Source organism: Peromyscus maniculatus, chromosome X (genome assembly GCF_049852395.1).
Source record: "Peromyscus maniculatus bairdii isolate BWxNUB_F1_BW_parent chromosome X, HU_Pman_BW_mat_3.1, whole genome shotgun sequence".
In the NCBI taxonomy this organism is placed as follows: Eukaryota; Metazoa; Chordata; class Mammalia; order Rodentia; family Cricetidae; genus Peromyscus; species Peromyscus maniculatus.
In genome coordinates, this window is record NC_134875.1 from 140,228,938 (window position 1) to 140,256,080 (window position 27,143).

Here is a 27,143-nt window from a genome sequence, read left to right on the forward strand (position 1 = left end):
AGCACACTGAAACAAAGGCTGGACTTTATTTATGAACGAATACAGTGTTCAGCAAGGGCAGAAGGGATTTAAACTAGTTCCTGGCTCCTATGCACACAAAGAGGAAGGAACAGAGATGTGAGAAGAAGGGAAGAAAGGGAGGGAAATGAGAGAAGAGAAAGCAGAGAAAGAAAGGAAGCCTCAGGGGAGAAGGCAAATTCAGAGGCAAGGACCTGGCATCAGACCCCGTGCATGAGGTAACCATGCCAGACATCCCTAGGACTCAGTTGTTTCAGCTGGGCCTGCTCCAGAGGAAAAAGTTACAGCGGGAAGAGGGGTCGCTGGGAGGACCTCGGGGCCTAGCACACATGTAGAAATGGCGGCCCAAGTTGGGTCCTGCCTTTTTCACAGTACGCATCACACATGGCTCCTTATGGCCTCCACAGAGGGGCATGGGTGAGGGCCCACTCAGCATAGACTTCCAGAAGGAGGTCCGTAGTTCTTTCTCATCTTTGGCCTCTGAAACCTTGGCCTTCTCTTCCACCACTGTGGCCACTGTGACCTCTTCTGGAGTCTCTGGGATGGTAAGAGTGCCCACCAGAGGCACGCTAGGTAGTTCCACAACAGGAGCTGGTTGGGGAAGGTTAGAGGAAGGCTGGAAGTAACTCATCAGGTTTTTCTGGTTTCTTCTGGAGCCACCTTGACTTTTCCGAGGCCTGGTGGAATGCATGCGAGCTTTACTTGGGTGTTTCTGTACCTGGATTTGATGGCTGGGCTGCAGTACTGGCTGAACTCGTACAGGTTCTTGTTCAAGAGGAACTAGGAAGCGAAGAATCTTGAGCTGGGTGCCTGCAAACTCAGGGAGGAAGCGGGTACACAGAGCTGGGCACTGTTTTGCCGGCACACAGGATACATTCAAGACAGCTCCCACAGGGCAATGGTCAGAGCCCATCACTTCGGGGAGTAGGAAGGATGACTGGAAGGTGTCCACGACCAAGGTCCTATCCCCCAGTACATAGTCAATTCGAGTGCCATAGTTGAGAGGGCGTGCACCACTGACCACTGACCAGCAGGTGAAGGCCCTTTCCTGTTTTGGATGGAAGTAGCGGTAGCTATCCATGAAGAGCCCTGTGTGGGATCCAGCCTCCATCCCCGGGTTACTGAGCAAGTCATCCATCCACTTACGCCCTGGGTCCTCTTCAAAGCACTCCTGGGGAAGGGAAAGGGAATGAAAAGCCAAAACTAGATCCTTAGAACAGGAAGAAATTGAGACTAACTGCTTCATTTTACAAGTAAGAAAATTTGGTTGTTCTAAAGAAGATTCCTGTTCAAGGCCATATAACCCAGGCCATGCAGAATTAGGTTTTGATGTTCTATTCTTTTCTTTTCTTCCCTTCCCTTCCTTCCTTCCTTTATTTATTTTTGTGAAAGGGTGTTTTGCCTCCCTGTGTATCTGTGTATCATGTGCATGCAGTACCCACGGAGGTCAGAAGTCGTCAGGTTCTCAGAAACTGGTGTTAAAGATGGTTCTTAGCTGCCATGTGGGTGCTGGGAATCTAAGCCAGGTCCACTGCAAGAGGACTAAAGCACTCATCACAGCTGAACCATCTCTCCAGCTCTGACAAGCATGAGCTTTGAAATAAATAGTGTTAGAAACCAAAGCCTGGGGTTGGAGAGAAGGCTCAGTGGTTAAAATGTGTACTACTCTTGCAGAGGATTTGAGTTTGGTTCCAGCACCCATACAGACATCTCAAAACCACTGTAACTCAGGGGAATCCAGTGCCCCATGGCCTCTGTGGACACCTGCACTCATGTGCAGATCCCCTCACACAAGCATATAATTTAAAATAAAAATAAATCTTTAAAGAAGTTCCTATTTGTCTCTCTCTATCCCACATTATGCTTACCTTGACATAAATGCCAAATCTAAAGGCCTGTTGTTTGCTTAATCAAAGTAATTCCCAGAAATGCTTTACAAAAGATTCAAAAAAAAAAACTAAGCATGGTAGTTACACCTGGAATTCCAGTACTTGGGAGGCTGAGGCAAGATGATTGCTACCTTGGGTATATTGTAAGACCCCATTGCAATAAATAAACAAGAAAAGTGGTTGCCTCTACAGAGTAGTAAGCCAAAATCAGGAGTTGGAAGAATGCTACTTTTCCTTTAAGATCCCCACTCCATGCTGATTGGTTTATCTCAGGTGTGTCAATGTCCTCAGTGACATCCCTCCTTCCTTAGGAGGTTGGAGAATTCGAGCATACAAGTCTGTGTGGCCTTTGTCTCCGATCCCTGATCCATCCACCCATGTCTTTATCCAGTTCACCTACTTGCACACCCATTGATTTAGTGCAACAACATATTCACACAACACCTGTTCTGTGACAGAACTGATGCTGGGGCCAAGTAGATACAGTCTTGGGAACAAAGGATGCTTACTTTGGGGAAATGATTTGGGAACAAGATGTGAAGCCCATGTGGTACTAACTTCAGGAGAGGACACTCCAAACCAAATAACAGCTTTTGTTATGGGTTTGTGCAAAATAGCTAAATGACCCGAAGGGACACCACACTGAAGATTCCAGTAGGGTAAGACTGCCACTGTCAATCAAGTAAAAGGTGATGGCTACTCTGACTAGCATGGTGCCAAAGAGGCCATAAGATGCAAACATGAGATAATGCGGAGCTAGAACAAACACTGCTGCCTGGCTGGCTCTGGGGAAGGGTAGAGAAGGACAAGAAGATTAGAAGAGCTCTGGTGAGAAGCTTGCATGTCATGGAGTTTATCATCTTCCACACACTGCCACCACTTCAGAGTAGCCAAGTTCTGCTAGGAGCCACACCTACACTTCTGGGGCTCTCCTAAACACCAATCAAGGAGCCCTGCCCTGCCCCCCTTCTGAAGCACCTCCAGGGATGAGTAGTACTGTGTCAACACTGACCATGCCTTTGATGTTGATATACAGTTTTTGTTTTCATCCATGCTTTCTAGATCATAATTCCTCCTCACAGAAAATCCTAGAAACTACAACTTTTCTTCCCAGGAAGGCAGACCACATAAACTAACCCTTCCCCACATTTTAGGTAGCCAATGAAACTGACCTTTGTATTATCTCAGGGCACAAGACCCTCACTCCAGACTCTCCACCTGGGAACCCAGTGGCCATGCTGGCCCAGGAAGCAGGTAGGCCATCTTCATTCTCCTTCCTGTCCTACACTGCAATCCTCAGCCTCATCCCCAGCCCTGTGGCAGAGTGCTTGCAGGGGATGGTCCTCCCACCCTACTTTCATTCCCTGTAGACTCCAGCAAACCTCAAGGCCATCCTAGCTTTACTACTTCCTGTGGACCCTCTCAGCTCCCCACCCCTTCAAACCCATTACCGCTCCTTTGTATCAACTGCTGATACATACCTCCAAACACTCTCTACTTGGTAACCCAGAGTCCGCACTGGCCTGGGAAGCAGGTAGGCCATCTTCCCTCCATCCTGTCCTCCACTGCAATTCCCATCCTCAGCCCTGTAGCAGACCACCTGCAGGGGTCTATCCTCCCACTCTGCCTCAGGTCCCTGGGGACTCCACCAAACCTTGCTGCAGACCCAGTTTGTCTCCTTCCTGTGGACCCTTTCATCACCCCTTCCTATGTGTCAGCCCCCAATACCTAAACGCACCTTCTACTGGAAACTGCAGTGGCCACACTTGGGAGGGACTCAATTAGGTGACCCACTCTGTAGTTCCTGTCCTCCACTGCGAGCGCTTCATTCTCAGCATTAGTCTGGAACAACCTGCTGACAGTGCTCCTCCTCTTACTTCAACTCCATCCACTGGAGACTCCAACTCTTGGTTCAGACCCAGAGTCAAGCGAGCCCACTCATGCCTGTCTTTCTAGATAATTCTTTGCTGTACTGCAACCTACTTGATAGATCGCCTCTTCGCACCACACCTCCTAACTCCCTGTGAACTCTACTTGTGGAGTGTGGCTAGCATCCCCTGGCTCTTTCCTGAAGGCTCTCTGTCTTTTCTCCTAGCCCACCACTACACCTCTCTGCCACCCACTGTGGCAGAGTGCCTGAGGAAACTCTATCAGGCAATGCACAGCCACCACACTTTCCGAAGATCCAGAAATGGCAACGGAAACCAAGGAATGGAACACCCACCCAACAAAGACAAGACCAGATAGCAGCACACAGAATTACAATCTTCCTAATCCTAGGTGCCTAGACACCAACATAACCACACAATCAATAACAGCCAGGACAGTGTGGCTCCACCAGAATCCAGCAACCCTACTACAGTAGACCCTGAGAAATGTAATATAACTGAAGCACAAACCAAACAAAGACTTCAAAATAGCTATTATGAATATGTCCAAGGACCTTAAAAAAGGTATAAATCAATCCCCTACTAAAGTCTGTGAAAACACAAACAAACAATGAAATCAAATAATGAATATAGACCTGAAAGTAGAACTAGAATCACTAAAGAAAGCCAAACTGAGATAAAACTGGAAATGAAAAACTTAGGAACTCCAACAGGAAACACAGAAACAAACCTCACCAACAGAATACAAGAGATGGAAGAGAGAATCTCAGGCACTGAAGATATAATTTCCATTGTAATGGATACCTCAGTCAAAAAAAGAGTTAATTCCAGGGGTTGGGGATTTAGCTCAGTGGTAGAGCGCTTGCCTAGCAAGCGCAAGGCCCCTGGGTTCGGTCCTCAGCTCTGGGAAAAAAAAAAAAGGTAAATCTAAAAAACTCCTGACAGGGGCAGTAGTGGCGCACGACTTTAATCCCAGCACTCAAGAGGCAGAGGCAGGCGGATCTCTCTGAGTTCGAGGCCAGCCTGGGCCACAGAGTGAGTTCCAGGAAAGGCGCAAAGCTACACAGAGAAACTTTGTCTCGAAAAACAAAAAACAAACAAACAAACAAAACTCCTGACACAAAATATCCAGGAAATATGGGACACTATGAAAAAACCAAATCTAAGAATAACAGGACTAGAGAAGGGTTTGAAGAAACCCAGATCAGGGGCACAGAAAAGATTATCAACAAAATCATAGAAAAAATTTTCCCCATCCTAAAGAAAGAGATGCCCAAAGTCCAAGAAGCATATAGAATACCAAATAGACTAGACCAGAAAAGAAAGTCCCCTCGCCGGGCAGTGGTGGCACATGCCTTTAATCCCAGCACTCAGGAGGCAGAGGCAGGCGGATCTCTGTGAGTTCGAGGCCAGCCTGGGCTACAGAGTGAGTTCCAGGAAAGGCGCAAAGCTACATAGAGAAACCTTGTCTCAAAAAATCAAAAAAATCAAAAAAAAAAAAAAGAAAGAAAGAAAGAAAGTCCCCTCAACACGTAATAATCAAAACACTAAACATATAGAACAAAGAAAGACTATTAAAAGTTGCAAGAGAGCCGGGCAGTGGTGGTGCATGCCTTTAATCCCAGGATCAAAGTTACAGAGATCTAGTTTCAGGGTAAATAAAATAAAGAAATTTGTGGCTAGCGGTAGCACATGCTTAATCCCAGCACTCGGGAAGCAGAGCCAGGCAGATCTCTGTGAGTTCGAGGCCAGCCTGGTCTACATAGTGAGATCCAGGACGGGGACCAAAACAACAGAGAAAACCTCTCGAAAAGAAAAAAAAAATAAGTTGCAAGGGAAAAAGACCAAGTAATATATAAAGGCAGACCCATTAAAATTACACCTGACTTCTCAAGGGAGACTCTAAAACCAGAAGAACCTGGACAGATGTTCTACAAACTCTGAGAGATCACAGATGTCAGCCCAAACTACTATACTCAGCAAAACTTTCACTCACAACAGATAAAGACATTCTATAATAAAACCAAATTTAAAAAGTATGTATCAACAAACTAACACAACAGACACTGTTAAAAGGAAATCTTGAAATCTTAAGAGGCTAACTACACCCACGAAAACATAAGGAATACATAATCCCTGACCAGTAAATCAAAGGGGGGGGACCCACACCATAGCAACAAAATAACAGGAATCAATAACCACTGGTAACTAATTGCTCATCGGTAACTCTCAACATTATTGGTCTCAATTCTACAATAAAAAAAAAAAAAACAGACTAACTGATTGGATTTGAAAACTCAATCCATCTTTTTGCTGTATCCAAGAAACATACTTTACCATCAAGGATAGACATCGCCTCAGGGAAAGGGTTGGAAAAGAGTCTAAGCAAATGGACCGAAGAAGCAAACAGGTAGAGCTATTTGATTGGCTGACAAAACAGACCTCAAATCAAAACTAATCAGAAGTGATAGTGAAGGGAGCTACATACTCAAAGGAAAAATGCACTGAGAGGGTAATGCAATTCTAAACATTTATGCATCAAACACAAAGGTGCCCAAGTTCATAAAAGAAATGCAACTACAGCTTAAATCATGTACTGATCCTCGCACAGTGATAGTGGGAAACTTCAATACCATACTCTTACCAGCAGACACGTCATCCACACAATAACTAAACAGAAAAATAATGCTGGCGCTAAATAACATCACAATCAAATGGACCTAACAGACATTTACAGAACATTTCATCCAAACACAAAAGAATATACCTTCTCAGCATCTCATGGGACTTTCTCCAAAGCTGACCACATTTTCAGACACAAAGCAAGTATCAACAGAAACATGAAAATTGAAATAATATCCTGCATCTTATCAGACTACCATGAAGTAAAGCTGGATACCAATAAATAGAAACAGCAGGAAGCTTACAAACTTATGGAAACTGAACATCTCTCTATTGAATAAAAAAATGGGTCAAGAGAGAAAATTTTTTAAAAAAATTTAAAAATTCTAAAATTGGATGAAAATGAATACATAATATGCCCAAACTTATGGGACACAATGAATGTGTTTCTAAGAGGCAAGTTCATAGCACTAACTGCCTACATCAAACAAACAAACAAAAACTGGAGAGATCTCATACTAATAACTTAGCAGCGTACCTGAAAGCTCAAGAATAAAGAAAGCACACATAAAGGGAATAGATGGCAAGAAATAACCAAACCAAGGACGGAATCAATAGAAACAAAGAAAACAAAGAACAAATAAAACAAAGAGTGGGTTCTTTGAGAAAATCAGTAAGACTGAGAAACCATTACCCAAGTTAACCAAAAGATGAGCAAGAAAATCTAAATAAATAAAATTATAGATGAAAATGGGGATATAACAACAGATACTGAGGATATCTAGAGAATCATAAGGACATAAATCTATACTGGACCAAACTGGAAAACATAAAAGAAACAGATAAATTTCTTGATATATACCACTTACCAAAGTTAAATCTAAACTAGATAAGCAATTTAAACATACACATAACCTCTGGTGAAACCTATAGAAGCAGCAATTCAAAGTTCCCAAACCAAGGCAAGCCCAGGGCAAGATGGATTCAGCATAGAATTCTACCAGATATTCAAAGAATTAGTGTAAATACTTCTTATATTATTCTACAATATTGAAACAGAAGGAACAATGCCTAATTCTTTTTGAGAGTCACAGTTATTCTGACACCTAAACCACACAAAGATCCAACAAAGAAAGAAAATTACACAGGCCATTTTCGCTTATGAACACAGATGCAAAAATTCTCAATAAAATATTTTCAAAGTGAATCCAAGATAATCGAAAAGATTATCCACCACGATCAAGTGAACTTCAGCCCAGAGATGAAGGGATGATTCAATATATGTAAGTCAATAAATGTAATCCACCACATAAACAGGCTGAAAGACAAAAACCACATAATCATCTCATTAGATGCAGAAAAGGTCACTAACAAAATTCAATACCCCTTCATAATAAAAGTATTGGAGAGATCAGGAATACAAGAGACATACCTAAACACAATAAAGACAGTTTACAGCAAGTCCATAGCCAACACCAACCTCAACAGAATGAAACTCAAAGCAATTCTAATGAATCAGGAACAAGACAAGCCTGTCTACTCTCTCCATACCTATTCAATATAGTACCTAAAGTCTTAGCTAGAACAATAAGACAACTGAAGGAGATCAAGGGCATGTAAATAAGAAAGGAAGAAGTCAAAGTATCTTTATTTGCAGATGATACGATAGTATACATAAGTAACCCTAAAAATTCCACCAGAAAAATTCTACAGCTGATAAATACTTTCAGAAAAGTGTCAGGATATAAAATCAACAGACAAAAATCAGTAGCCCTCCTATATCCAAATGTCAAATGGACTGAGAAAGAAACCAGGGAAACAATACCTTTCATAATAGCCTCAAATAATGTAAAGTATCTTGGGGTAACTCTAAACAAGCAAGTGAAAGTATTGTGTGATAAAAACTTCCAGTCACTGAAGAAACTGAAGATTATTAGATTTCCCATGCTCATGGATCAATAGGATTAATATAGTAAAAATGGCTATGTTACCAAAAGCAATCTACAGATTCAATGCACTTTCATCAAAATTCCAAATAAATTTTTTGTAGAAATTATAACTACAATATTCAGCTTCATATGGAAATACAAAACACCCAGGATAGCTAAAACAATCCTGAATAACAAAAAAAAAAAAAAAAAAAAAAAAAAACTACTGAAGGACTCGCCCACTCCTGATCTCAAATTGTACTATTGTAATAAAATCAGCATGGCATCGGCATTAAAACAGGCATGTTGATCAATGGAATAGAATTTAAGACCCTGACATAAATCCACACACCAATGGACATCTGATCTTTGATAAAGAAGCCAGAAATGCACACCAGAAAAAAAGAACATCTTCAACAAATGCTGATCAAACTGGATGGCTGCATGTAGAAGATACAAATAGATCCATACTTATCAACCTGCATAAAACTCAACTCCAAATGAATCAAAGACCTTAATATAAGGCCAGAAACCATCACTGTCATAGAAGATAAAGTGGGGAACAGCTCTGAACTCAATGGCACAGGAGAAGACTTTCTAAACAGAACACCAACAGCACAGGAACTAAGAACAATTAATAAATAGGAACTCATCAAACTGAAAGCTTCTGTATGGATACCATCATTCTGACAAAGTGGTAGCCTATAAAACGGGAAAAGACCTTTACCAAATACATAATCAACAAGGGGCAAATAGCTTAAATATATAAAGAACTAAAAAAAAAGTGGACGTCAAGAAAATAACCCATTTAAAAAATGGGGTACAGACTTAAACAGAGAGTTCTCAAAAAGATGAAATACAAATGGCCGAGAAACACTTAAAGAAATGTTCAACATCCTTAGTCATTAAGGAAACGCAAATCCAAACCATTTTGAGATTCCATCTTACACTAGTCAGGATGGCCTAAATGAATAAAACAAATGACAGCTCATGCTGGAGAGGTATGAAAAAGGGGAAGACTCATCCATGGCTGGTAGGTTTGCAAACTTGTCCAGTCACTATGGAAATTAGTGTGGCAGTTCCTCGGGAAATTGGGAATAGATCTACATCAAGATCCAGCTACAGGGGCTGGAGAGATGGCTCAGCGGTTAAAAGCACTGGCTGTTCTTCTAGAGGACCCGGGTTCAATTCCCAGCACCCACATGGCAGTTTATCCCTGTCTGTAACTCCAGTTCCAAGGGATCTGATACTTTACACTAATGCACATAAAATAAAGTTAAATAAAAATTAAAAAAAAAAAAGATCCAGCTACATCACTCTTGGGAATATACCCAAAGTACTCTACACCCTACTACAGAGACACTGCTTATCCATGCTCAATTTTGCTCAATTCATAACAGTCAGAAATTGGAAACAGCCTAATGTCCATCAACAGATGAATGGATAATGAAAATGTGATACATTCACACAATGGAATATTACTCAGATATTTAAAAAATGAAATCATAAAATTCGCAGTTAAATGCATGAAGCTAGAAAAAAGGTCATTTGGAGCAAAGTAACCCAGACCTAAAAAGACAAATACAGCAGGTATTCACTTATATGTGTATGTTAGTTTTAAAGCTTTCAATGTCCATGATAGATATAGAGTAAGGGACTAGGAGGGATGGGAGGATTTCCTGAGGAAGGGGAAATAGAATACAATTACGGCTATGCAGTGATGGGTGGGAGGTGGGGGTGGGTGGGACCTGAAATGAGAGGATTAAATAGAGACAGGGAGGGAAGAGGAGGATAAGAAAGAATACGGTGACAGCTAAAACTAAAGGCCATCCAAGGGGCCATATTAAACCTACTAAAGTAGAAGCTTATTAATATATATACACACAACTGAAAGAAATATAAATGAAATCACCAAATAATGGGGGAAACAAAGCTCCAACTAGACATCTCTTGCTACCAACTGAAACCTCCAGTACCAGGAATAAGTTACATATAATTGAATTGTTGGCCAAAGGAGCCCCATGGAAACCCTCAAACAATTCATGCTATTTCCAAGGCTATTGATTGCTCTCTACAAATTGATGGTAAAGCCCTATTGCCAAAGATAACACAAACATATCTTATTGAACACAAAAAAAAGTCAAGCTGGTGCCTAACCAGAGCCAGTACTCCACACAATACCAAAGGACAAAGATAATCATCAACTCAGCTATAAACCCTTTGGTAAACAGTGGTAACCTGAATGCATGATAGACGTGTGCTCAAGTGGCACCAAAGTCCTGGGAGGGAGCAACCACTCTGACTGGATTTCAGTTACACTCTATGAGATGGAACCCATGCCTGACACTACCTTGGTGGCCAAGAACCTGCGACTAGATGGTCAGGGACTTAGGGAAAACCAAATACCATTGTTGGCTAAAGGAATGTAGCAATATAATGACTCCTATATTCTGTTATACCCATCAGTGCCTTGCTCAGCCATCATCAGAGGAGCTTCCACCTGCAGAAAATGGAAGCAAATATAGAGACCCACATCTGGACAATGTATAGAGAGTGACAGACCTTGGAACACTCAATCCTAAAGGGGGTGTCTTCATCAAACTCTTCCCCTGGGGCTCAGGGAGATAATGTGGAGGAGGGAGAGGAAAGACTATAAGAGCCAGAGGGGATGGAAGACAGCAAGAAAACAATGCCATCCAGACACACGCACGAATTCCTGGACACTGAAGCACCTTGCACAGGGCCAACACAGGTCTGAGCCTGATGGTGTCCAACACTGAAAGTGGGAAATGGACATGATCTCCCAACCCTAACACAAAGCTACTTACAACAGACAATTGCTCACAAAGGGAAAATTAGTTTTCTCCAATGGATATGTTAACCATATGCCAAGCAGCGGGTAGCCAATACAAAATAAACACCATGGTACTTTTGTAGCTCTTTGTCTAAGCCTTTTTTTTTTTTTTTTACCTTACTGGTCCTTTGCTTACATATTATGGTTTCCAATTTTGTGTTTTTATGGTTCCTCTCTCTCTCTTTCTCTCTTTCTGTGTGTGTGTGTGTGTGTGTGTGTGTGTGTACACGCGCGTGAGCTTCTACAGCTCTTTGTTTTGTTTTGTTCTATTCTATTTTTTTGTTTTCTGAAGAGAGAGAGAAAGAAGGAAGGTGTGGATTTGAATGGGTGGGGAAGAGGGGAGGTTATCTGGGAGATGAAGGAGGGGAAATCATGATCAGAATATATTGCATAAACAAATCTATTTAATAAAATAAAAGCGCTTCCTTCCAGAGGATCCGCGTCTGAACCACTGAGGAAGGATGAAAACCTGCCACAGGCCTTCATGGTTTCCCTATCCCACTTGCGGCATTTATGCTCATGCAGTGAAGTCTCCATGAAACCCCAAAGCAAGGTTCGGAGACCTTCTGGACAGCTCAACATGCCTTGGAGGCACAAGGCAGCAAAGGATGGCTCATCCATGTGTTGGCAGAATGGCCCACCCACCTCCACAGCAATGGAAGCTTGGCGCTGATGACCCTTCCAGACCTTCCTCCGCATGTACTTCTTCATCTGTCTATTTACATCATTTCCAATATTCTTTATGGCTAATCATTGGACATAAGTTATAGTGGCTGCCTGAATACTTGCTTTGCTCTAGCAAATTAACTTAACCCATGGATGAGGTCGTGTGAACCTCAATTTCTAGCTCAGAAGCTCCAACTGTGACTGGGTCTGAAGTGACAGTCTTGGAGAGTAGTCCTCAACATGTGGAATCTGACCATGTTTGGGGCAGACAAGTCATAACTGAACAGCATTAAAGGACAACTAGCTGATACACACATATGAAGAGCAGCTTGCTTGCATGGAGGTAAAGAGAAATCCCCACATCTTTTAGCTCACAGGAGTCTTCTGTTGGTTATCAGAGTATGAGAGCAGAGGAAAAACAGGCAGCTTGCTTTTCTAGCACAGCAGTCCTTTCTGTGAGGATGGTCAAGATGAGAAGTTTCATATACATTCTAAGGTAGTGCTTCTCAAGCTTGTGCGTATAATAAAGTCTCCTGTACGACTTTTCAAACAAACCATTACCACGGGTCTACACCTAAGGGATTCTGGGAGGCACAGGCAGGTGGATCTCTAAGTTTGAGGCCAGCCTAGTCTCTAGAGTGAGTTTCAGACTAGCCAGGGCTATACAGAGAAACCCTGTCTCAAAAAAAAAAAAAAGAAAAGAAAAGAAACAACCAACCAACCAAAAAGAAAAACTGGCAAATAATCTGAATAAATTATTTTCAAAAAGATATGGAAGTGGCGAATATATATATGACAAAATGTTGAACATAACTGTCAGAGAAATGTGAACCAAATCCAGTGTAATAGATAGCATCTCCCTCTCAGTCTTGTTAGAATGGCTATTATCAAAGACAAGAAATAAATGCTGGCAAGGATACAGGGAAAGGAGAACTCTCATACACTGATGGTACGAATGTAAACTAGTATGAAAGTTCCTGAAAACGTTTAAAATGAAACAACCACGTGATCCAGATAACCTACCATGTTCACTACAGTAGCATTTACAACAACCAAGATACACAGGCAACCTACACATTCATTAATGAACAAATAAGGAAAATATAACACACATACAGAATATAATACGACTTAGCCAGAAAGAAGACTATATATAAGGCATTCGCAGCAAAATGAATGGAACTGGAAGACATGAAAACAAGGCAAGCCCAGAAAGATAGATGTCATGTGATCTCACTCATGTATGGAAGTCTGAAAGGCTGATGTCATGGAGCAGAGTAGAACAGTTGTTACCAGAGTCCAGGAGAGGGAGGAAGAAAGGGATAGAGTGGTTGCTTAATGTGAACAGTGTGACAGGAAGATAAAGGCCTAGTGTTCTATAATATAGTAATAACTAGCAAGAAATTATTTTATATTTCAAACCAGGTAGTATTTTGAATGTTTGCCCACACAGAAAGACAAATGTTTGAAGTGACAGATAAGGTAATTTACCCCATTTGACCATTATACATGTCAAAATATTACATCATACTCCATAAATACGTACAATTATTACATGTAATTTCAAAATGAAAAAAAATATATTCAAACCAAGCACTATTTTTCCATAAAGGAAGTGACCTCCAGTGCCAACCTTCCAGTACTGGCCGGCTGGGTAACCAGAACCAGAGTGGGGTGTAGGGTTTAGAGGGAGCCTTACCAGACTGCCTGCATCACAGTGGTCAATGGGTCGATGGGCTGTATTTAGGTCTCCCAGGATTATCACATGACTGAAAAACACAATGTGGGACTGTCAGCTGGACATTCCAGAATGAGGAGTCCCATATACTTTATCTTCCCCAGACCGAGAGCTCAGAGGGGCAACCTCCCAGCTAGAGCCCTTGCTACCAATTACTCATAGCAGTTTGCCTCTTCCATTCTCCCATTTTGACACATTCTGGATGCTTCTCATACAGTAGGAACCAAAATCTGAGTGGCAAAGTTGACACTGCTCCGTATGTTATGAATGCTTCCATGACCTCTATCTAATCCATCATTCTCATCCTTCAAAGCTGACCTCGGACAGCCCTCCCGAGAGGAAGCGCTCCATGGTTACTCCCACTTTTTTCCTGTCTGTCCTTGGAACTAGGCACTTTACCACCCTCGCCTCATTTTGTCCTCAAAACTCTTCTATGGGGTAGGGATTCACACAGGCATTTGACAAAAGAGAACATGGAGCAGAGCTGCCCTTGAGGCTTATGGTAAGCGAAGAGCCTGAAACGTGCTCAGAGTACAAAGCCTGTGTTCATGTCACTTTACTCTGTCCTCATACCTCTTAAGCCAGCAAGGCTTGTTCAGGTCAGGACGACAATGTTCGAAACTAGACTGTCAAGGAACTCAAAGACAAAATTCTATGTTCTTTTATGGAGCACGACATAAGGTTAGTCACCAAGATGAGCTCAACCAGCCTGGCTGCCTAGACTTAACAATACCTGCCAGCTGCCAAGAGTGCTTCTGCTCGGATCTGCAGCAGGCGATAGAAACGCATCTTGAAAGTCAATCGCTCAGGCTTCCCAGGATCCACATGTGGACAGTACACGTTGATCAGGGTCAAGGTCTTCTCCTTCCCTTCCAATGTGCTGGGGAGAAAAGAGCACCCCCCCCAAAAGAGGTCAGTTTCAAGACTCCCCTTCCATATTCACACCATGCAGCTTCCAGTTAATGGTTGTTCACGGGATGGAAGAAAAAGGGTTTGGGAGACACCAATGAGCAGGCACAAGCAGGTCTTAGGAATGGACTCTAGGTGAGGCAAGGAGAGCATAGGACCCAGGGAAACTGGGTGATAATGCTGCTATTCATGAAGATAAGTTACCCAGAAAGAAAGCAAATTGGGGCCATGAGTTCTGTGCTGGCTAAGCTGCTTTTGAGTAGCCTGTGGTAATTAGAGAGCTGTACTCCCAGGCTAGTCTCCCACAGTAGAAAGGGGAACACAATGCTCAGAAGGATTCATGATTTGCCAGCATCACTTAGCCCAGCCAGTACTAGAGGCCAGGAAGGCAAGTTTGGGAACTTTTCTATAGCAATTGAATACCCATAAGAAGGGCCTTATATTCTGGACACTAAAACTAGAACTAGAGATGGTCTGTAGGAGGAGGATATGGGCTATTACCGGATCTTATGCTGTGTAAGGAGGGCCCGGCCCTCACTATCCAGAACCCGGAGTTCTTCTTGGGTGAACTCATCCGTGTTTCCATAGCAACCAACATCCCCATTTAGGGTGGCAAAGACACCACTCAGGCCTTCTTCAGCGGCTACTGGGGTAGCACTATCCTTACAAAAGGTAGCCACACCTGGGGACAGACAAAGTATCCTGAATGGGATTGGCAGCCCAAACACTACTGGACAGCCTGTTCCACTCCAAATATCCCCATACAAGGAATAGTTTTGGTTATCTTTGTTAAATGTAACTGTTTTGAACAATCCTCCTAATTCATGGACCATAAAGCAACTTGGGTGCGAAATGTCGGGGTGTTCTGTGTAGCGTGGGTCAGTTGCAGAAAGAAGGTACTCCAAGATGAACTTTTAAGGTCTATATGGCAGGAGGAAGGTCCAGCCTCTCTGATGGACTGAACCTTGAACAGCCATACAAAGGCATATTTACTGAGTGTTACACAAAGTTGTTTTGGGGGTAAAGCATTTCCTCATACCAAGGTCCATAATCTAATCTACATGTCTCACTAAAGGAAAGCATCACATGCCCTCCTGACTTTCCTTTATTGTGTATCATTTGCAATACACAACACTCCAAGAGCCTCAGGTGTGCCAGAGACATCTTGTGACCAAAATCCTGCAAAGCTGCAACACCCCTTCAGAAAAACAAGTCTACAAATCATGGAAAACAATCACTGATTTCCACAAAGATTCTTTACTGTATTGCACAATGATTCTTCAAGGTCAAAGTACTTCTAGAAAATAACTATTCATTCTAATGTCTACCCCAGATACAGCAACTCTGCTAAATTCCTAAAACAAGTAAACCCATACCCTGAGGCCTCAGTTTCATCTAAAAAGAACAATAATAATAATAACAACATTAATAATGTATGTTCCACAGATACATGACAAATGCTGATAAAATATTGGCTATTAGTATTATCACATGCATGAATATCTAAAGTCTTGTAAGAACCTAGAAAGTAAGCATTATCCTCATTTTAGCGGTGACAAACCTGAGATACAAAGGTCAAGTAACTTGCCAGAGAACACATAGCTAGGAAGTGAGCCTTGTCTTGAACCCTAGCACTTCAGCCCCAAAGCTCACACAATTAACCATGACATTACTGTACTTCTGAGGGCCAAACGGATAATTTGGTACATAAATATTAGGTTTTATATAACCTCAGATTATGCAGCTTTAGCTTCGGAGATGAAAAGTTGGACTATATTACCTTCTCATTAAGTACCAAAACACTTTTCTGCTACTTGCCTCCATCACCAGTACTAACTTAAATACCCCAGAAGACCCCATTTACCAGAATAGCCACTACGGCTGCGGCTGAAGCTGAAATAGGAGTTATAGCCCTCAACAACAGCCAGGGGCTCTGTCAGTGCATCTCCTGGGGGAAAAAATGTAATAGAAAGTTAGAGGTAAAACTAGTACTGTGGACCCATGACAGACTGGAATTACAGTTATAGGCTAATTACTGGCATACATCAGAGCCATAACTAGCAGGGGGAGGGGAGAGAGAAGTATTTATGGTGACAGGAGCTAGAAAGATGGAAAGGTCAGAACGGGAACTGATATTCAAATTAAAAGGGGAAGCAGGGAAAGCTGAGGAGAGCGAATCAGAGCTGAGTCTTGTGGTCCAGGTGATGAGAGGACTGGTGGGAGGATGGCGGCAGTGGACCGGGGATCTGAAGTGAGGGTAGGAGGCAGGAGAGGGAATTAGGAATATGAGTTGGGGATGATAGGAGAAGAAATTAGGAGTTCCAAGTTTGGGGTAAGACACGAAACAGGAATCTGGGGCTCTGAGGTGGAAGAATAAAGAGGAATTGGGGATATGGAAAAGAGAAATTGGGAGTCTGGGTTGAGGACAAAGATTAGGTGGGAACTAAAGGACTGAAGTGGGAGCAGAGATGGAGAACTGAGGAATCTGGCCTAGGAGCAAGTTCAAGGCACCGAGTTGGGGCGGTAGAATGGGCGGGAATCTATAACTGCGGGTTTCAACTGGGAAAGCAGGCCAGGAGTGGGAATTGGGGGCTCTAGCTGGGGTGGGGGTGTTTAAGAGTAAAGGGATCAGTACTTTCAGGTGGGTATAAGGGGCAGGATTCTAAGTACGGGTAAACGGAAAAGTGAAAGGAGGTGGAGCAGGGAACGAAAGTTAGCAGAAGGAAAACACGGTAGAGATGTTGGATTCTCAAACGCTTACTGGTCACTTTGGTCTCCTGGAGACAGACAATATCGGCATTCAACTTGTCCAAAATGCGTCGCAAGGCCGTGGGACCGCTGCTGGGTTCCTGGCATGTCAGCCCCTGCAGGGGACTCCGGATCCCATTGATGTTCCAGCTTACCACGCGCAACATTTTGGTAAGCGGGCCGGTTTCAGGAAGCAAGCTTAGGCGCGGAAATTCAGCGCCGCCCGGAAGTGAGCTAGCTCCCCGCCTTCCTCACGCGTTTGCGCAGGCGTCCTCTCATCTGGTTCCTCCGCCCCCTCGGACGTGCGGGACGCACGCAGGGCGGGGCTTCGAGTTCAGTTCTCACAGGCGGGAGACGGAACTGAGGTGGAGAAGCTGTAGGAAAATCGGGCGTGGTGGTACACGCTTGCAACCCCAGTACTCAGGCAACTGAGGCAGGGGCAGTCATGAATTCATGTCCAGCCTGGGCTACATAACGAGACCCAGTCCATAACCTGGGAAGAGTGACTGGTGAGAAGCGCGTCCCTGGTTGGGCTCCTTTTCTTCTGGCCGCACGCTGGCCTGGACGCCCGATTCTGACTCCTTTTGTCGACACAAAAGTCCCCGTGATGCGTCAGGTTACTTACAAATGGGATTTTGTCACTTTGCCAAGGGTTGGACCGCTGGGGAAAGAAACTGCCCAAGCCCTGCCCTCCCCTCCCCCACATGGAGACCGAACTCCAGTTTAAGTGAGCGGCCTCTGGCGGTGGTTGAGGGGCCTCTGTCCCCGGAATCCTTTGGGCAATGGCAAAGGGAACTTTCTCAGTCGAAAGATAGAGCAGTTAAGATTGAGTCTGGAGGCAGGAGACTGCCTCAAATCCTCCCTGTATAGCCATATTTGTCTTGGCTCTCATAGCATGTAAAAGATGAGACAGAAAACATAACTTGGCATTTGGCTCCATTTCTCAGATGAGCAAAATTGAGGCCTGGAGAATTTACTTCAGAATAGTATTATTGTCTCCCGATGCAGCTGTGGTGTTCCGGTCTACATTGTGTCATTTCATTCTTAGGAAAAACCAGGAAAAGGCGCTGAAGCTAAGTAGAAGTTGAGTAAATTCGTCTCAGTCTCACAGAAGTGGTAGAGCCAAGATTTAAACCCTTCTTAATCAGGTAAACGATTGATTTATTGTGAGTTAATATTTTCTGTCCACGCACCTCTGCATTTAAGGTATTTTCCTGTGGGCACCGCTGTACTTTATGATCCAGTCTGTCATAGCATTTACCACAACGCACAACTCCCATTGATTTCTGTTGTCACTAGACTGCCAACAGCCTCAGTGGCCATCTCTGCCTAGCATATACGATAAGGGAGTAAGTATTTAGCAGATGAGTGCACAGAAACAGAATTAACAGGCATAGGCCAATTTCCAGGGGAAAGTATAACTTTCCACCCTAAGGTTTTTCACTGGAAATGGCTGCAAAGTTATTTGCACGCAAGCACAGACACCCTCAGAATTTCACAGCCTTAGAGCCAGCATTCTCTATGGCTACAGAAAGAGCCACAGTGGGCTGCTCCCCCACTCCCAGGGGACTTAAAGGTTGCTAGTTAGTGCCAGCAGAAAATAGCTCTGTAATTAAGAAAAGTCTGTGCCTTGAGCTTTTCCATGCTTTGGGAGTTGCTGGCTAAGGATTGAATCCCAGGAGTGGGTTAACTAGGACAAGGGAAATGAACATTTTTCTTCATGTTGCCAGATTTCTTTTAAACAAGAGATTTTGCCCATCCTGCACTGAAGTCAGATATGGAGCTCAGCTCCAAGGAAATCCAGGTCTTGCTCACCTCAATAGCTGGTTTTAATTTCCTCATTCTCCAGTGACTTGTTAATATTAGTACTGACCTTTGGGGCAAGGTGAACACATGGTTGGACTGAAGAGAAAAGGCTCTGGGTGGCTCAGGAACTTCTTTGGCAGATACAGCAGCTAACATTTCAACACTGCACACACCCCTTAACAAGGGCGCTTCCTCAGCCTTCCCAGGAACCAACGGATGTCTCCGGGTTTCCTATTTGATGCCACCCACTGGACCTGCTTTGGGGGTCTGTAAATGCAGGAGAGCCATCGGATAATTAGCGATGGAAGAAAAAGCCTCTAAGAGAACAGGTAGGTGAGAAAAAAAGGAAAAGTAGACAGGTTTTTCACAGGTCAAAATCCTTGCTTCAGGCTCTTGGGAAAGTTTTCTTTGCATAGGAGTTTGATTGAGCTATATTAAAGGGTGTGGGAGAATTGGGAAAAGATGATATGTATATCTAATCTATCTGTCAGTATTTTAAAATCCAGTTGTACTTGACTTTGTAGGATACTGGCCTAAAGGACAATCCCCTGCTATCTTTGAAATTCCAATTTTCATTTTATTTTCTTTAATTTTGGAAACAGGGTCTAACTATGTTTCCCATGCTGGCCTGAAACTTTTTGTGTATCCCAGACTGGCTGTGATTGTGTGATCCTCCCAGCCTACCTTCCAGCTACGTAGTATATTTTTAATTCAGTATACAATAGAGACCAGATCTCTGACCTCTCCTCTAGTGTATAAAGTAGGGTTGATCTGCTATGAAATTTTGACAAGTTCTTTAGTTTCTCTGGGTGTCAATAGACACCTTAGTAAAATATAAATTAAAGACCCTAGCCTACTTCCCACAGAGGTCTAACCTGATGATCAAGCAAGGGTGCGGGTGGGGGAGGCAGAATCCAGAGCTCTCTGGAGACACTTCAGGACTTTTCTGCTGTGTCTGAGATTAGTACTCTTGGCTTTTATGTGGCATCCACAGGTAGTACCACCCACATGCACTCCTTCCTGACTGACTATGGTTAATGAAGAGCCACTCCTATGACTAGAATACAGTGAGCTTTGCAGACCAGACATGAGCCTGAAAATAGTGGAACAATAGGCCAGGGTGGCTGCTGTCAGAGAAGTCCTGATATGTGCTCATCCATGAATCTAGCCAGTAAGCATATGATCAACCATCTGTCAGCCTTCTAGCCTGTCACAAATGCATTCACAACCACGCATTTCAAGGCTTACCAATAAGATCCCATTTATGATTTTATTGCCCATATGTACTACTTTGATGCTTTAAATGTGATTCCTCTCCACACTCAGTACTTGGAGGTAGGAGCAAGCTCTACAGGTCTTCAAAAGACAAAATTCATAGTTTTCTTCCCTAGAAATAGTCCCAGTTTAAAATTTATGCTTCAACCTTTAGCCTTGAATATGAATCTGATGCTGAGTGAACCCCGTGTCTATAACCAATACATTAAACCTTCTCAGGGAATTTCATAATTTTATTTATTCTATTCTATCCCAAAATTTTAAAACTTTCTTAGATGCCACTCTTTACCTCAGACAAATCAGCTCCCCCATCCATTTCCCTGAAAGCTGTTATAATAACTACCACAGTGAACTGGGATTTCTTATTGCATGTTTATCTCATCTGCAGCAGAGAGATATAGACTGTGAACATGGTCACTGAACAAGTGTCCTCCATACCAGAGCCTGAGATGAAGAGTCAGTAGATCACAGGCCCCACCTTCAAGGATCCCACATTCTAGTTAGGTAAAGAGAAACCCTTGCTCGCATGGAGGCATGTGGGCAACATGAGAACCAAAGGCAAAGCCTCTCTCAAGGCTACAAGGCTGACTTTCAGAGATGGTAAACCCTAAAACGGGTCTTAATGAGCAAGACAGAGCTCAGTAAGAATAGAGGATGCTCCAGAATGAGCAAAAGCCCAAAGACAGGAAAATGCTGCGGTTTGGGGCCCTGTGAATCAGGCAGTGCAGTTAAACATGGGGGGCTGGGGATAGGAGACTGAATAGGTAGATTGAGACTGATTTAGAAGAAGTTTGAATGCTAGTCTGAGGCATTTCTATAAGATTTGATTTTTTTTTTCTGTTTCTGGGCTCAGAATTGATAACAGTGGTAAAAAGTTTCATAGGCAGATTTAAATTAGGTTATCAAACCCAGACCTGAGTTTTACCCCTTCAGACCTTGTCAGAGGCCCTCTAGCCACCTAGCTCAGATTTCCTGCTACTAAAATTATCTTCTTGATACTTGGCAGTGTCATAAGGACAGATTTGTAAACACAAAAGATACGTTCATGTTATTGGCTAGATTACCTTGGACAAGCCATCCCCTCCTCAGCCTCATTTCCCTGTGTTCTTACTGTGGATGTTTGCAAGGAACAAGTGAGATAAATGAAATAGTACTTTGTGGGAATTGGAAACCACAGAGACGTGGTAAGATGCTTCAGACAGACTTTCACTACTCATGTGACTTGTTAAGGTTAAGAAACTTATGTCTTGCAAAGTCTATTTCTGAGACTCTAGGGGTTCTCTGCTAATCTGAAAGACCTAGTATTTTTTAACTTTAAATTGACACATAATTGTACATACTTGTGTGGTACTGTATGACATGTTATTACATGCATATAATGTACAGTGATTAATTGGCATATGTATCACCTCAAATATTTATCATTTCTCCTCTCTGCCAGCTACTTTGAAGTATCTAATTATCTGTTGTCAACCGTAGTTATCCTGCTGTGCTCTAGAACATCCCAAGTTATTCCTCCTATTTACCTGAATCCCATACCTGTTGTTCTCTCTTCCCCTCTCCCTTCCCCACTAGTCTATACTCAGCTTCTTACCAACATCTTCTAGGTTCTGCAGTAAGTGACCACATGTAGTATTTGACTTTCTATGCCAGACTTAGTTAACAGAAACCAAAAGTAAGTTTACCTCTCTAATTGATTCTCAGGAACTCCTTACAGTGTAAGTGTTAATTCGGCATCATAATATCATGATAGAGCTTATAGATTACTTGAAAAAAAAAAAAGACAACTCATTTACTGCACAAAGGAAACATCAATGTTCGATTTTATATATATATATATATATATATATATATATATATATATATATATATATATATATATATATTCAGCATTCCCTGGGTTTCTTTATGTATATCAATACATTGGATCTTCACTAACGCTGAAGGAATAGACACTACTTTCCTTCCCTATATACCAAATGAAAGAGCAAAACAAAACAGAAACAACTGAGTCATTGGAAAGTTAGCCTTCTGCCCAGTTTCTCAGATCCAGCAATGGGCAAAGTGAGATTCCATCCAGGCAGTGTGGCTTCCGATTCCATTGTTCTTAACTGTTGTGATCCATTGCCACAGTAGGTGCATTGACATAGTAGGCTTTGGTATTGAAAGTCTTATATGATGTATACACAGCAACTGGAGTGACTCTAACCCTTGTATAGACTAAGGTTCTGAGAAGATATTTTAGGAAGCTTCTTAAATGGCAGAGTGGAGCTGGGAGCATTTGAGGGCAGGACCTAGAGATTTCTTTTCCTGAGAGATTGCCCTGTCGTAGTCCAGCTCAGTGGAAGAAAGTTGAGCGTCCTAATACCCAATCACTGGAGGTTTGTTGGGGGTGGGAAGGTTACAAAGAATGAAGTAAAAGGGCACTTGGACATCTTCCAGGCAAGCTGTGCAGCTGCATGAATTCTACAGATAAAAGTCTCAAAATAACCAGGGGAATGGCAAGAAGAGTGGGGACAAGTGAAAGGGAGACATGCGGATGAGGTGGCCCTGGCCTGTGGATGTGTGCTAGTTAGCTAGAGGCCATTGCCTCTTGTCCCTCATACATACTGTCCTCAGTGCAGTTTCCACTCTCCTAAGCCCCCATCCCAACATCTTGGCATGAAGAGCTTTAGCTGGGGTTTGGATTAGATTGTGTTGCCTTTATTGCTGGATCATCTCATAGCATTGGCAGCCATGTGAACGGTGCTTATTTATCGGCTCTCTGCCTAGCAATGGCTGCACTCACTCCTATTCCCAAGGTGTCAGATTTACTCTGATTTATTTAACCTTGGCTGGAGAGTATAAAGATGATCAGATAGTGCCAATCTCTTTGGAGTGCCCTGGACAGCTCATTTTAAGAGGGAGAGGGCCTGTGGAGAGGGAGGCAGCAGACTCCAGGGAAGGACAGTTTTGCAATGTCTTGTTAAGTAGGGTGAGCAGTGAGGTAGTGAAAGTCTGCTTCCAGTTTAGGTCTTAAATTGTTAGCTCCAAACATTGCATTTTGAATTAGGGACATTATGTTTGTGTGTTTGTTTTGTGGGCCCTGAGTCTGTTTCTGAGTTGGAGCTTCACATTTTAATTACGCCTGCTTTTTTATTTCAAAGCTGAGACCTATCTCCATCACCTTTGCCATGCCACACCACACAGGATGTAAGCACATGATCTTTGGTTTTTCATTTGCATACTCTACTAGTCCTGTCTTCATTGGCGGGAAGTAGCTGGTCAGACCTGGGCTGTCTTGCTGGCTGCCTTCCTTGCTGGGCTCCAACTTATCTTCTATGTACATAGCCCTTAGAGTCCAGAGGCCTCTGCTGACTTCTGCCTAGCCTCTGGCTTTCAGCACCCACGTCCCCACTTGCACATACAGGAGCAGAAGGAAAAGAGGGAGCTGGAGATAGTCTGTGAGAGGCTTAGAAACCCAGTGCATCCCCCTGGCCCAGCCCTGCCACCTGCTGCTGTGGCCACAACAGAAAGGACAACTAGGAACCTAGGAAGAGAGGTCCAATACCTTGTGGGCAGTGCTATCATTAGCTGCAACGACTAAGATGGCTCAAGAGATGGGAGAACTCACTCAAACCAGGTTGCAGAAGATCTGGATTCCACACAGCAGCAGTAGCAGCGGGCTGCAACGGCGAAGGGGCTGTAAGTGGGGTTTACATTTGTGGGTGGTGGGGGTAGGTGGGGTTAGAAGAACAAACGCTGCTCCCTGTCCACTCCTGCCCCCACATAGAAGTTGGAATAGATGAGCAATGGAATAAAATAGCTAGAGCATAACAAGAGGCTCATATGAGAAAGGGTAAGGAGGTAAGAGAGAAAGGCAGGTAGAGAAGAAGACAAAGAATGAGGATTAGATAAAGAGCACCGAAACTACAGGGACCCCTGACTAAGGGCTTTCCCCCTTGAATCGGGAGCTTGTTTAGAACGCTTCTTGTTTAGAATACGAGCATTCTAGTATAGTACTATTCAGAATATTTTATTTTGGCGTCTTTTATGAAGGATCTGGAAATGAATTTTGTTTAATCCATGCCAGGGTGAACTAAGGTGACGGTTCCTGGCATGGTGTCTCAGAGGAGAGGTGCTGAGTCCACAGCACTACCATGTCACTGGCCAGCATTGCCCTTCCTCTTTCACTGTCCTTTTCGAAATAAGTCTGTACCTGCCTGCACTAGGAAAGACCGAACACTGGGCTCCTGTAGTGCCTCTCTGGCCTTGACATGTCTAGACAGTCTTGCTGTTTTCAGGAGTTGAGGGGAAAGACAGTATTGCAATGTCAAGTCTGCTGGTGTATTATTCACTTTGAAATTTTAAGGAACAGGGACTAAGGGAAAGTAAGCAAAGCTTGGAAATAAGCTTTGAAACCGAGTATGCCATTTCTCATAGATAACCAAGGATAATCATGCAACAAGGTGTTTGCAGCCCAGCTTGAGAGAGCAGAAGGGGGTTAGAGATAAGACATCTGTGAACTGCAGGACTCGGACAGCTCAAGCAGCCACTGAGGAAGCTTCCAGACTCTTAATGTTAGAGGAGGGTAGGCCTAAGGCATACTAGGGGCAATACTTCATCATAGCAGTTCCAGGAAGATGTACAATATTAGATTAGTGCATAGGATGTAGGATATGTATACAAGAAGCAGACTGGAGAATAAAACCCAGTGTCATGATCTCCATTGGTCTCTCCATCAGCAATCCCAATTACTCATCTGGCAATGTAGGAGTCTATATGAGATAGAACCTCATTCCATCCTTACCCATCCAGCCACTCTTGATCCTGTTGGGTTTAGCTGAAAAACAGTGAAGCCATTCTGCATACAAAACTCTTCCAGAGTGAAAACCCTTATATTCCTAAGAAATCTGACCAATACTCAGGAGGCAGATTCAGGAGGATTGCTGTAAATTTGAGAGCTAGTCTTAGCTACATTGTAAGTTCTTAACCAGCCAGAACTATATCTCAAAAACTCCATCTCCAAAACAATGTGAGAACAAACCCCGCACAAAACAGAAAAATATGTGTTTATTTTAATTATGAGCTCCACATTCCTTAATTTTTCATAAGAGTAACACTTACCAGATGCAAGGCTGTGTAGCATTGAGTCCCACCTCCTGTGTTTGTAAATGTAGACAAGCCTCTTTTTGCTTCTGTTCTCTCACCTGTAGACTGATGTTGCTAACAGTGCTGTTGCAAAGGTTAGATAAGCTGAAGTGGGTAACGTGCTTAGAAGAATGTCCAGCACATAGTATGCACTCAGTAAATGTTATTAAACAAAAACATGGTTGCCTGCTCTTATTCAATATCATACCCTGTGTTAAATCCTGAGCCTGGCCCAGGACAGATGCTCTCTAAGTGATCACTTAGCTTTTTACTTTTACTTTTATCATTGCCGTTTTCACAAGACACTCCTTAATGATTAACTGAATTTTGTGGCCAGGGCCTTCAGCAATGTCCGCCTTTCCTCCCAGGCTAGGTAGGCAGGCTATTGTCCCCAGAAAGGTCTGACTCACCTTTTGCTTATAGCATCCTCTCTAGAAGATAGAATCAATAATTTTGTCCTGACTATTAAATGTATAGCCATGTATAGAGTCCTTAGATAGCTGCACTTTCTTACCAACATTATATGTAGATGAGCCACACATATTATTGTTGTGTCTTCCTAGCTTGCTTATTTTTCCTTTTTGTGTGCGATTATATTTTGTGACTGACTATCTTGTAGTTAACCTATTTTACTATTGATGCCCATTAGATAATTTTGAAATTTTAGCTTTAAACAATAGTGAAATGGTCATTTATCTTAGTAAATTCTTGTATCTTGCCCTTCTTAGGGAGTATCTTGGCTATTCTTGGCCAACTGCTCTTCTCATAAACTTTGGAATCATCTTTTCAAGTTATACACACAGAGAGGCAATATTTTAAAGATTTGTTTGGAATCACACTCAATCTGTAAATCAATATGGGGAGAATAATCATCTTGTAATATTTAATTATCCTTGAACATGCTATATCTCTTGACAAATTTTGACTTTTTCCATGTTATTTGGAGTGACATTTTATAATTTATTCTAGGAAGGGTTTGCACATCATTTTAAGGATTTTTTCTTGTTTATTTTTATTGTTACTATAAAGAGTACCTTTGTAGAAAGTTGTGTTTTATAGTAGTTTGATGATATATATATATAATAGTTTTATATATATATATATATATATATATATATATATATATATATACACACACACACAATTAGTTTTATATGGTGAATTTATAACTGACAAACCTACTAAGTTTTCTTACTAGTTTTGGCAATTTTTGTACAAATTACAGCTTTCATTTTTTCCCCAAGCAATCCTTATCCTTATGATTCTTAAATATCTTTTTTATATTAATAATTTGCTAAGACCCTCCCTACCTCCAAAACATACAAACACACATACAACACAGTGCAATGTTAAAAAGTATGTTAATAATGTGCATTTATAGGTTGATCCTGTTTTTAAAGGGACTGTTTTTGAAAGTTTGACCATCGAGTAATTAAATGTTGTTTTTTTGGCAGATACCTATTAAGAAGGTAAGGACGTTCTTTTTTATTCCTAACGACATAGTTCTTTAAAAGTGAGTTGGTGTTGAAATTTATGAGTTGTATTTCTGTATCTATTGAAATACAGCATGATTATTTTAATTTTAACTTTTTTGTGCTACATGTTTTTTCTTATTATGAGCTAATCTTGCAGTCCTAGGACATAAAAGTACTTCTAAATTTAGTTCAGTAA

The 27,143-nt window shown here is 42.4% G+C and overlaps 2 protein-coding genes across 17 annotated transcripts in view; one reads left to right on the forward strand and one right to left on the reverse strand.

Annotated features, from left to right (window-relative positions):
• Positions 1-7: 7 nt before the first annotated feature.
• Positions 8-25,736, reverse strand: Apex2 (apurinic/apyrimidinic endodeoxyribonuclease 2). Of its 4 annotated transcripts, XM_015989061.3 has the most exons (6): positions 17,275-17,446; positions 16,378-16,461; positions 15,015-15,195; positions 14,338-14,484; positions 13,566-13,635; positions 8-1,189 (listed from the first exon to the last, which is right to left on the reverse strand). In XM_015989061.3, the coding sequence occupies exons 1-6, from the start codon at positions 17,426-17,428 to the stop codon at positions 272-274; spliced, it is 1,554 nt and encodes a 517-aa protein (XP_015844547.1). In that variant the 5' UTR covers positions 17,429-17,446; the 3' UTR covers positions 8-271. The 4 variants fall into 4 exon arrangements, with proteins under 4 accessions (XP_015844547.1, XP_042124699.1, XP_042124698.1 ...); XM_042268765.2 differs by lacking the exons at positions 16,378-16,461; positions 17,275-17,446 and adding an exon at positions 25,449-25,611; XM_042268764.2 differs by lacking the exons at positions 15,015-15,195; positions 16,378-16,461; positions 17,275-17,446 and adding an exon at positions 25,449-25,736.
• Pfkfb1 (6-phosphofructo-2-kinase/fructose-2,6-biphosphatase 1) overlaps positions 17,737-27,143 on the forward strand; it is a 201,550-nt gene continuing 192,143 nt past the window's right edge. For 2 of the 13 annotated variants that reach the window (XM_076562062.1, XM_015989062.3), the window contains exons 1-2: positions 18,309-18,409; positions 19,265-19,396. In XM_076562062.1, the coding sequence (XP_076418177.1) occupies positions 19,369-19,396 (28 nt within the window). In that variant the 5' untranslated portion in view covers positions 18,309-18,409; positions 19,265-19,368. Of the gene's footprint in view, positions 17,771-18,308; positions 18,410-19,264; positions 19,397-22,937; positions 24,027-27,143 lie in introns of those variants that run through there. The other 11 variants (XM_076562064.1, XM_076562066.1, XM_042268770.2 and 8 more) reach the window with 9 other exon arrangements.

What these genes read in the sequence shown, in the direction of transcription:
- Apex2 (XM_015989061.3), bottom strand. Translation starts at nt 17,428, where the DNA reads ATGTTGCGCGTGGTAAGCTGGAACATCAATGGGATCCGGAGTCCCCTG. An exon ending in CCAGGAGACCAAAGTGACCA is followed by an intron (nt 16,462 to 17,274) that starts GTAAGCGTTTGA and finishes TTTTTCCCCCAG; the next exon opens with GAGATGCACTGACAGAGCCC. An exon ending in ACTGTGATGCAGGCAGTCTG is followed by an intron (nt 1,190 to 13,565) that starts GTAAGGCTCCCT and finishes TCCCTTCCCCAG; the next exon opens with GAGTGCTTTGAAGAGGACCC.